This window comes from Cibotium barometz, chromosome 41 (assembly GCF_041138505.1).
Source record: "Cibotium barometz isolate CiBa-2024 chromosome 41, ASM4113850v1, whole genome shotgun sequence".
Taxonomy (NCBI): domain Eukaryota; kingdom Viridiplantae; phylum Streptophyta; class Polypodiopsida; order Cyatheales; family Cibotiaceae; genus Cibotium; species Cibotium barometz.
Genome location: NC_141086.1, coordinates 7,092,864 through 7,104,357, shown reverse-complemented (window position 1 = coordinate 7,104,357; position 11,494 = coordinate 7,092,864). Strand labels below are relative to the sequence as shown.

The following is an 11,494-nucleotide window of genomic DNA, read 5'->3' as shown; positions in this document are numbered from 1 at the left end:
CTCCCAACTAATGCTAAGGGAGTACAGAGATTTATGGGACATGTTGGTTACTGTCAACAATTCATTTTCATGTATGATTATATTACCCGGTCCTCTATACTGACTTTTGTATCTTTTTTTGGACTGATGAGTGCCAAGAGTCTTAGGAGAAACTAAAGAGGGAACTTGTGTTAGCTTAAAGCACCAAAATGGGATATGATTGTTATGTCCACATTGATGCATCAACATTTGCTATAGGGTGTATACTAGCACAACTTGGTGAACACACTGTGGATTTTCATATCAATTCTACTAGTAGGACAACTTAATGAAGGTGGGTAAAACTATACACAATTGAGAGGGAAAGGGCTATGGATGGTGTATACAATAAATAAGCTAAGAAACTATTTGTTCACAAACAAATTTGTGTTCTTTGTTGATCACCAAGCTCTTCTTTAGCAAACCTTGCACAACTGTAAGCATCACCAAGTGTCTTGTTATCCTCATGGAAATTTATTTCACTATTAAAGTTAGCAAATGCACTACCCATACGCATCACCAAGAGGTGGATCCTTATTCTCATGAAATTTTATTGCAGTATTACATATAGGCAAGGCATTTAGCCACGTGCATGTAGACCACTTGGCAAGAGTTACAAATGGTGAACCTCCACCGGTAGGATTTATGTTTTCTTGTTGCGTTGCCGCCTTTGAGCACATAGTGTGATGGTATTACTTCATTGGGTTACTGCCCGCTGCTGCTGCAAAGAAGAGAGGTGGTTGTTCTTGTATGTATTATTGCCTCTTAGCACAGAATGTGTGTGTGTGTGTGTTGTTGTATTTGCTCTGCGCCAACGGTGTATGAGAACAGAGCTAGAGTGTGTTTGTTTTTTTTGTATTGCTGCTACATTTCACTGTGATGTTGTTCTCATGAATATAGGCATCTAAGATACTAACGAAAGTGTTGAAGGGCTGTAAATATTCAGATGGTGAGATCTAAGCATAGAAGTGGATACACAAAAACAGAGGAAGTACAGGCTAAGGATCGAGCTCAAGAGAATGATTTTGAAGGTCATGAAGGTATCTTTGCCTCAATTGATGGTAACGCCAAGCACCCATTTTGTTATCGGTATATAGAGATGAGCCTATGTCTAGTTCACAATTGAACACCTACATCTGATGACAATATGAATTATCCTTGTCTCTCCATTGAGTTGGTGATGTCAAGATCATACCAGAGCTATGAAGGGTTGCCAGCATGTATTGAAGATATATATCTCTTGTCTCTATTTTCCTTTGTGGAAGTCTAAAGAATATTGTCCCTTGGGTGTGTATTGCATCATCCTATCATCTTGTAAAGATATATAGCATGGGCATGAAGGTGTTGTGTGAAGATCTGGCATGATGATGAAGCTTTGATTATGATATATGTGATGATGATGAATTTTTCTGCCATAAGCCTTGTATCATCAGAGTTGATGATGAGTATGAATTGTATGAGTCATAGAGATAACCCCTTTGAATGTATGCCTGAGCCAAGAGATTGAAATAATACCATGTTGCACCTTGTTCTATGATAAGCTGAGAAGATGCTTGATGTTATGCTGCTAAGGTCTCTTGCCTTTCCAGGGTGGTGTTCTTTTTTGTGTGCATTTGGGTGGACCTAGGTGTTCGGGTAAATGGAAGAGGGTAGATGTGCATTTGAACGTATGTGTGTGATTGGGTGTGTTTGTGAGTGTATGGTGCCCCCTTCCTCGTCTTTGGGGTTGTTCCAAGCTGTGGGAGAGTGCTTCTATAGAGGCATCTCTGTTTTTTTTCGCGCTCTCTACAACGCCGTGAAAGTCTACTGCACTTTCACGTGCTCCAATTTTTGGCAGGTTGTACCGTGTCAGAGGTGTCAGGATAAGGGTTTTTGTTTTTGGAATGTAATCCCGTGATTTTCAGTGAAAATCCCAGCACTGATTTCGTGAGCGACTCGCGACGTGAAATTGCAGGAAAATGGTTCACGTCGTGAACAACTTCCTACACTTTCACGTGGAGTTTTCTACGTTGGCAATTTGTAGTCTTGGATGCATAATACTTATCCAAATGATGAAAATTAGATTGTGCCGATGCTAAGGAATGAAATGCAAGTTCCTTGCTCAATCAATGGTCCCTTATGTTTTTGATTTTTCTAATTTTTTTGAAAAAAGAAGAAAACAACACCCAACCTGCTTCTTCACGTTGGTGTTTTTTGTGATGCTAACATCAAACTTATCAAGAGTAACTGATGAATCCTTTTCTAAACTACTTTCCACAACATTCACAGCATCAAAACTATAACTTTTTTCTCAACCACACACACCTTATCCTTTCATTTTCACACAATACACTACCAGAATGCAAAGGCAACAATGAATACTATGCAATGGGAGCTGAAACTCAAAGAGTATGGAAGAAACAAAGGTGTTTCCCCACCAGCGGTGCCAAAAATGTTATGGATTGCCTCACCTCCAAGAGAGAACTCTACACATTCATCTAATGGATAAGCAATAGAACACAACCGTCGTGGGGTATTTACCAATGCTTCGATCTCGAGTCCCTTGAGGCCTCCAAGCTCGCTTTGTAAAGTTCCAAACTCCAAACTCCAAGCTCCACCTCCACTCTGTCACCGTGGAGTCGCTCACACCATCACATAGACCAATCACACTCTCTCTCACTCTCTCATACAAGCATAAACACACAAGCATGAAAGAGGCACAATGCTAGAATGCTCTCACTCCTCACTCTCTCACAAACAAGCACAAGGGGAGAGGTCTCAATAGCACAAAGGGGATTGTGTCCTTTTCATTATGAGAAAATGCCTTATATACAATTGGCCCTTATTCACACTTGGGCGCCCAAAACTTATTAACTAGGCCTTGGGTGGCCAATATCTCATAATGTATAACCTTTATAGTGCCTTTGCATGACACTTATTAATGTCCTCAATTGAGGATCATGTTGTTAATCCGAATGGAATTAACAAAGCCTTCGAATTGTAGCGAGGTATAATCTTAAAGGAAACCCTCTCACACAGAGAGGTTAGTTGCCTTAGAGCAACTAATATAGTAAAGATTACGATCTGTGTACGGATTGATGGTTGAAAAACTATGGCACAAGTAATGGTTCGATGACCATCTAAAGGAAAAGTGCATGAAGGTAGGAGACATGGTACTTCTGTATCAAGAAAACAAAAAAAAAAGCTTAAGTACATAGGACAAGGATCCTACTGAATCACAAAATTACTCCTCAAGGCCTAATAACGATAGAGACCTTGGATGGGGCTGAGATGGAAGGCTATTTCAATGGTAGCAAGCTAAAACAATACTGTGGATCCCTCACATGAGCAAGAGATTCTTCACCTTTACTTATTGAGTTCACATGGTAAGACATAAACCTTAAATCCCCACTATACATATGTAACGTAGTACCCCCAATCAATTATACAAACACATCTACATGGAATGATTTGAAAAACCTTAAAATCAAAACAAAACTTAAAAAAAAACTAAAAACACTCGCACCACATACACGCACACAAAACTCACGCGCAGGTGCACACACATAATACCTCTTTAGACTTGCATGTACATGCACACATACATAATGTACACACCTGCGCATGCACATTTCATAAACATATATTTGCATGATCCCCTTTTCATTCGTGGGCACCACCCCCTCTCCACCCACATGTGTGCACACACAAAACATATCCATCCGTATGTGCACACACAAAACATATCCATCCGTATGTGCACACACTTTTACTTATGCACACATGTACGTATGTACATGCACAATCCAAAATAGGTGCATATATGCACATACACCACACGTGCACACACCACATGTGCATGCACACATTCACATGTACACTCACACTTGCACACATGCATACACACATGTGCACCCCTCTCCACATATGCCCACACGAGTGCATACACCTCCCTCCCAAAAAAAAAACTCTGTGTGTGTGTGTGTGTGTGTGAAGAGAGAGAGAGAGAGAGAGAGAGAGAGAGAGAGAGAGAGAGAGAGAGAGAGAGAGGATATTGAGTAAATGTAGGAAAGTAGTAATAAAGAGAGTCTAACAAAGCCATTGAGTTGGAGAAATCTTCAAGATTGGTGGAGTACACACACAGGGCACACCTTTTGCCCATTGCCCATGCACGCCACCATCGTATTGCACTAAGGGTATCACATTGTTTTTCACATTTTGTACCTCAAAGCACAAACGACCTCATGCACCTGTTGCACCTTGTTTAAACAACTACCCTCCATGTACATCTTTGGATGGGGGACCATGGTGGGCATAAGCCTAGCCCATGATGGTGCGACCCTAACCATCAACATTACAGGTACCTTCAAAGAGATTCAATACATGCAACCTCTCCTTCAATGCTAGGACTTCAACCAGTTAAACATAACCACACCTTGCCCTGGAAGATGTATCGGCATAAAGAAGCCCAACCTCTAAGCATCAAGTCGTGGGATCTGGGAATAATATCTTTTGGCGCCATAAAGGTTCGGATTGCAATCTATCCATGCAAATTATTCATTGATGGTTGTGGCACTCTTTCGACCAATCAAAAGGTGCACCTAAATTTAAAAGGGCCCAAGCCACTTCCACAACAGAATGAGGCCTCGCATGAAGAACTTCTACATCGCATATGGTTGGTTGCACAAAGTCCTAAATTTTTAATGCTTTGTATTCCATATGGACATTATAGCATATTTAGCATATGGTTGGTTTTATAGAGTCCTAGTTTTTTAATGCTTTGTTTTCCATATGGACATTATAGCACATTTGGCTTAGTGAAATTGTCCATCAAGACCTAATTTATATTGAGATTGTCCGTATTGAGAATCATACTCAATGCTATTTATGTTGCCACCCTTTAGAAACATTAGAATTGCATGGTCACATACAAGCTTGATCTTGATCCCTAAGGGGTGGAGGTTCTTCAGTTTCATGGACATTTCAAAATGTGTTACCATCTTCTGCTCTGCTGGAAGGACTTTCAGATGTAGAACAATAATTGGTTGGTTGCTTTGTAGAGTCTTATTTTTTTAATGCTTTGTACTTTGTATGGACATTATAGCATGGATATTATAGCTAATAAACACACACACACACACACACACACACACACACACACACACACACACACACACACATGTATATATATATATATATATATATATATATATATATATATATATATATGTATTCCTATTTTTTTGATGCTTTGTATTCCGTATATGGACATTATAGCTAATAGATGTATATATGACATTTTACTTTCTTTGAAGATATATTTATGTGCTTTATGTTTGATTTGTGTGCTTTGATCCCATTTATGATAGCTTCACCAACATATGTTTTCACCTTTGAGTATATGAACATCACATAGAAACTCATGCAAAAGCTTTTGTTCGTTTGAGATAGTGTCCACAAACTACACTTCTTTACTGTTCTTTTTTGGAATACTCCATGCTGAAGTGGTGGTGGTGGTGGAATTGTTATGACTCTATGTGTGCTTATGTATTTTTTGGTATGCACTTGGGCCATATAAAATCTTGAACTTGGTGCAAGGTTTTGGATCTAAGGTCATTGAGTGTTCATTCTTATCTAAAGTCTTGTTCTTTTGATATTTATGCACCGCTTATAGGATCATAGATGGCTAAGTATTTTACTTTTGTTACATGCTTCTCTTTAAAACTTGAAGGTACAACATCTTGCACTTATAGTGGACTTTTGTGTGTTATGAGTATTAGATTGGCTTGAAAGTATTGGAGAAGCACCTATTCCGGTACAAATTGTGGCAAAGCTTTTTGGATGTTGCTAATTAGTTGGGATATGCATTCTAGTGTGTTTGTCTCATTATGGTTTGACTTTTTTTTTCTTGAAACTGCTAAAGAGCCTTTGCATGTGTGTGTGTGTGCATGCTTATGCACACCAGTGTGTGTGTATATGTGTGCGTACGTGCTTACGTGCGTGAGCCTCGCGCGAGCATGTGTGACCATGCATGCTTACGTATGCGAGCATGTGTGTATATGTGCATGCATGCGAGCATGTGCACGAGCATGTATGTATATGTGTGTGTGTGCGTGCTTACACACACGAGTGAGTAAGTGTGCGAGAGAGAGTGAGTGTGTGTATTCATAGACAATAATCTATGTACGTTCTAGATGCACTTGTGTTTGCTTTGAGGCTCTTCTGTACACATGATCTTGTGTGCTCCATAGTGTACATGCTTTATGGATTTTACATGGTGGAGGCTAAAAGATTGGGTGGCTCAGTAACTCCATTTGTGACTTATTGTTTCATTTGTAGGGTTTCAGAGTCCTATCTGTTGGTAGCTGATTATGTATGCTCCAATGGGGTAGCTTTGCTCCAACTTCTTTATTTCCCCTTTAATTGTTGTGTTGTAGATATGGCATGTGTCGTGCATGGTATATTCTTTTCTACTTTGTTTGTATGGTTGGTAGGTTGCTTTGAAAGATAGATGGATTTTTGATATGTCTCCTTTTGTGGGGGGCCACATGTGTAGATTAAGCTGATCCAACCAACCATGAGACATTCAATTGTATGTTTGTGATGGTAATGTAACTCTTGTTTATAGAGATTCCAAGAGCGAATAATTCTGTGGGCGTGGAAGAAGACTTTTTCACGAGGTAGGATCTAGCACTGGGAATGCTCCTAGAAGAATGGTATTTGATGAGGCAGAGTCAAACACTAGGAATACTCTTAGAGATGAGGGCAATGTTTATGCGTCAAATGTTTAATATTACATTAGACAAAAACTTGCAACTATCATACAAAATAACATACCTAAGATACTTAAAAGCATATTAAACACCACATGTTTTAGATAGAATTTGCTAAAGCAATACGTAACTAATCTCATTAATTCTCTTGAGCCATCATGCATATCAATGTGCACAATCCATAAAATCTTTGTTTGCAGCAAAAAATTAGTTACAACAATAGCATTTTTATAGCCTAGTCCAATTCATATGTAGCACAACCTAAGTAGAGAAGTAGAGAGAGAGTAACATAATATCTACATATAACAGATAAACATGATATCCGTTTGGTAAACAACAAAGAGTAGACACCATCTAAAGATTACCCAAAATGCCATCCAAAACGTCATGAAAGATTAAAAAAAGCTCAAAAAAGTCCTAAATCTAAGTTGACCTAGATGAGGTCGTAGAAACATTGCCCTCATTGCATCTTTAAGAGCAATCCTGGATGACACATGCATAATGTGGTAGCTCTTCAAATGCATATGTGAGACCTCGAAAAAGGGCATGTGCACATGCACTCACCCATTGTGCATGAATGTGTGCGCGCATGTGTGTGCATGCATATGCTATGTGGATGAGTATTCTATATGTGCATGTGTATGTATGTGCCATGTGCCTATACATATGTTCGATGTGCATGTGCATGTGCCATGTGCCTATTCATATGTTCTATGTACATGTGCATGTGCCATAGATACAAACACGTGTGTAGAGCACTTTGCACACTCGGCCACTCATGTATAATAGATGTGAAGGCACACCACGGCCCTAACCGTTGGGTCTTCTTGGTTTCTTCGTCTCGTCTGAAGATCTCTGGAGGTCCATCGCTGTCAGCTACCCCCGCCATAGCATCTGCATCACACATTGTAGACTCTCCTCTCCTCCTGCATGCTTTGTGGTTTCAAAAGCAGTTTTAGGGTTTATCATTTTTGCAGTGTTACGGTTTTTAATTCTGCGATTTTAGGGTCTTTTTAGGGTTTGTAATTCCTGCGACTTAGGGTTTCTTCTGTTCTAGGGTTTTCCATTCGGACCAAGCCTAAGGGCTCTACGGTTTTAAAGTTTTGTGTGCAGGCATCGCACCGATGATGCTCTAGTCTGTACAAGCTCGCATTTCGAGGCTTTTACAGCTTAGAAAGGATGCTATGCCATATCATCTTGGGAGTTTTCTATTGCGTTAGTATGCAGGAGGTTTCATGTGTCATCCTTTAGGGTTTTGCACGCCTGTAGTGCTACTAGATCTAGGGTTTTACATGGATTCCATCCCTAGGGTCATCAGTTATGTGGTTCTTCAGTGACCTGTTTAGGGTTGCGTAAATTTTGCAACCCCTACAGTACCTCAGTAATCCTCCATTAACAAGCCGTGAGCTGTTTGTTGTATGCAGTCCTTCTGTGTGCATTAATGTAGTCTCCAACAGTTGTTCTGTATGCATTAGGAGACCAGTTTTTTGTGTCCTTGCCATGTGAGCTTCTGCTTAGGCTAGTTAGATTCAGGATGAAGATGCTAGCTTGCTTTGCTTACAAGGTGTTGTGTTGACCTGATAATCCCTACCCTGTTAAGCAGTGTAACTTGAGCTGTTGCAGGTGCGTGGCTGCAAGTGCAAGCATGGGTATTGATAATCTTGGTCTTCGGAAGGGACATGGTGATGATGGAAACCGTTCTGTACGGGGACTGGGCGTTGCCAGGAGCCCAGCTCACGGAAAATTCAGACGTGGTCCCAGGTAATAGCATAGCTCTCTCCTGTTTATCAACTCCTTTGTAAAGTCATTGATGTCTTCGTCTTTGCCCCATCCCTGCTGTCTGAGGATATGACGGCGAGAGGGGGATGGCTGTTCATGGATGGACAATTCAGCTCTGCCTGTCTGGGTCTTACAGGCTGTTGTTTGAAGGGCCTGAAGTTCATAATGGGACATTCCACAAACATGGCCTCTGTCCAGGATTTATGGACTGGCTGAAGACTGAAAACTCTCTGCTCTGCAGTTGAGGAGGATGATTTGGGTCTGAACAATGAAATTCACACACAGTGAGGGCAGATGATTTTGTGCAGAAGCAGCAGACCGTTTCTGGATGAGTTTGGGTGGCTAAAATTTGCTAGGGGGGGCCTTTTTATTGACTGAGCAATGAGCAGGGATGATTCTGTTTCTGTTTAGCACAGGACCCTCTCTCTCTATGTCTCTCTCTCTCTCTCTCTCTCTCTCTCTTTGTATTGCTTTCTCCCAGGTTGCTTAAGCTGCACTCCGAACCAAAGCCAATTTCTGCTGTGAATAGGGAATCAGGGTGTGCAAGCTGTAGATGAATACCTGGGCTTTTTGAAGGGGTTGCATGTTTTGACTAAAACTGTTGTGTTTTGTTGCACCCCTGGCTAAGGGCAGGCAAGTTATGCACACACAGTGTGGCCAGACTGAGGGTGGGTTCAGAGGTTCAGATGCATCTGGTGGCAATGCGGAGATGCAGTGACAGGGGACAGATGGACATCTTTTTGTGTTTGCGAATTGCTGAGCTGGTGTGCCAGCAATCCTTGTTAGACACAAGGGTTTTGCCTATTACCAGGTTCACCAACCCACCACAAATCTCTGGGCTTGTGACAGTCGTGTTGTTTTTTACTCGCGTCCATGAGTCACTTTGAAAGAAAAGCTGGATTAATTCTAGATGAGAGCATTCATCCAGGTGCCCAGGACTTTGCAGGAAGCTTATGTCTCTCGGACCCATTTGAACTGCATCTGCTCCACCCAGATTTGCAGACCTACTACATACTAGCTTCAAAGCAGGGCCTGCCTTGTGCCCATCTTGGCTAGCTTGTACCTTCTTTTGCCCAATGAAAATTGCTCTGTTCTGCCTACACCCAAGCCACTTAGACAGCCTGCATCTGGTGTTACTCCTGGCTGCTTTCCTGTCTCCCATCTTTTGTAGTCTTTGCCATTGATGGTTTGAACTCAGTGATATCAGGCTACTAATCTGCTATTGTGTTGTTTCCTCAGGCTCCCTGGTGATGTTTGTAACAACTGCCATCGCCCTGGGCACTTTGCACGGGATTGTCCAAATGTAGCTTTGTGCAACAACTGCGGGCTCCCTGGGTAAAAGATATAACTGTGTTTTTACTTTTTGCTCAGCCTTGCACTACATGTATCATTACAGGCTGATATGCCATTTTGTGTGCAGCCACACTGCACCTGTGTGCACAAATGAATCTGCCTGTTGGAACTGCAAGGAGCCTGGACACAATGCGAATGCCTGTCCGAATGAGGCAGTCTGCCGTCTGTGCAGAAAACCTGGACATGTTGCCAAGGATTGTGCCACAAAAGATCGCATTGACACTCGGCTTTGTAAAAATTGTCACAGGCCTGGCCACCTGGCAGTAGATTGTAAGAATGAGAAGGCTTGCAACAATTGCCGCAAACCTGGGCACCTGGCTAGGGATTGCAGGAACACCCCCGTCTGCAACATTTGCAACCAAAAAGGCCACATTGCTCGTGACTGTGTGCCACCTTTACCGTCAAGCCGCTCGCTGCCCCCACAACCCTTCATGGACCCTCCTTTTTGTAGGAATTGTAACCAGTTGGGCCATCTCACCAGAGAATGCTTCCTTGCAGTCATCTGTGAAACTTGTGGTGGTCGGGGTCACATGGCTATAGAATGTCCCTCCGATCCTTTGGTATTTCGCGGGATGCGATACAGGCACTGAGAGGAGGCGTTGGGGAAGAGATCTGTTACTTCTGAGAATGCTAGCACTTAGGGGTGGATAGATAGGTTAGCATAAATCTTGATATCTGACTCTGACTAGAGAAGTGAAGGGAAGGCATGGTAAGCTTTTTCATGAACGAGTTGCAAACCAGTATTTTTATTCTTTTGTGGAAGCAATACTCGTAGCTTTTTTTGGCTTGATGTTGTATATATTATCCTTGTTGGTGGTTCAGTTTCTCATCTGCTTCTTGTGGGGCCGTGTATGGGCAGTTCCCTACTGATGAGTATGGCGTACCTTATGAGGCCTGGAAGAAGGCTTGAAGCAGACCCTCGTGGTGAAGTATATCTGTTGTAGAAAAGGATGGCATGGAAATCAAAAGTTTCTTCACGTCGTAAGGACTAGCCCATTAGCATATTGTCACTACAGATCACACACCATGGTCTCTCCATACAGTGCCACAACTTGGAACTTGCAAGAGTGCCTCTCCACGCTAATCAGAGGTGACATCATCTTGATTGCTAGATAATGATACATGAATCTATTGAGCTCCTTCCTGCTTTGGGAATGAAGCATCTTTTTAGTTGAGGGTATGACTGTGCGAGGGCTTTCATGGTCTGCATGAAAATTAGGCATCTTTTTAAAAGGTGAATGGGAGGTTCATTTCCTTTTACAAGTTCTAAACAGTACAGTTAACCAGCTAAGGTGAGCTTCCCCTAAGGAGCTGAAGCACCACGTGGGGATTGTTACATTGCCGCTGTTGGGAATATCCATGGTAGTGAAATCGTGTAATGGGCTGGCTAGTAAATAAACCAAATGCTAGGTGGTTATGTAACTAGCAATGTAGTGTGTGTGTGTGTGAACTAGGGCTTAAATAAAGTGGTTCCAATGTGTGTGAATAGCTGCTCCTCGTAATGGAACTTATGTAGGCAATGATGTGTGGCAAAGTGTTTTGACACGTGGCATATGTACCGCTCCTTGTAAATGGGTTCTAACCTATTTAAA

At 41.8% G+C, this 11,494-nt stretch overlaps 1 protein-coding gene across 2 annotated transcripts; it reads left to right on the top strand.

Annotated features, from left to right (window-relative positions):
- The first annotated feature begins 7,515 nt into the window (after window positions 1-7,515).
- LOC147614648 (uncharacterized) lies at window positions 7,516-11,041 on the top strand. Of its 2 annotated transcripts, XR_015262940.1 has the most exons (5): window positions 7,516-7,678; window positions 8,394-8,531; window positions 9,789-9,884; window positions 9,970-10,611; window positions 10,762-11,041. XR_015262940.1 is itself a non-coding variant. In XM_086779918.1 (4 exons), the coding sequence occupies exons 2-4, from the start codon at window positions 8,416-8,418 to the stop codon at window positions 10,490-10,492; spliced, it is 735 nt and encodes a 244-aa protein (XP_086636044.1). In that variant the 5' UTR covers window positions 7,516-7,678; window positions 8,394-8,415; the 3' UTR covers window positions 10,493-10,723. The 2 variants fall into 2 exon arrangements, 1 of the variants encoding a protein (XP_086636044.1); XM_086779918.1 differs by lacking the exon at window positions 10,762-11,041 and having other exon boundaries at window positions 9,970-10,723.
- The last annotated feature ends 453 nt before the right edge of the window (window positions 11,042-11,494 follow it).

What these genes read in the sequence shown, in the direction of transcription:
- LOC147614648 (XM_086779918.1), top strand. Translation starts at nt 8,416, where the DNA reads ATGGGTATTGATAATCTTGGTCTTCGGAAGGGACATGGTGATGATGGA. An exon ending in AAATTCAGACGTGGTCCCAG is followed by an intron (nt 8,532 to 9,788) that starts GTAATAGCATAG and finishes TTGTTTCCTCAG; the next exon opens with GCTCCCTGGTGATGTTTGTA. An exon ending in AACAACTGCGGGCTCCCTGG is followed by an intron (nt 9,885 to 9,969) that starts GTAAAAGATATA and finishes TTTTGTGTGCAG; the next exon opens with CCACACTGCACCTGTGTGCA.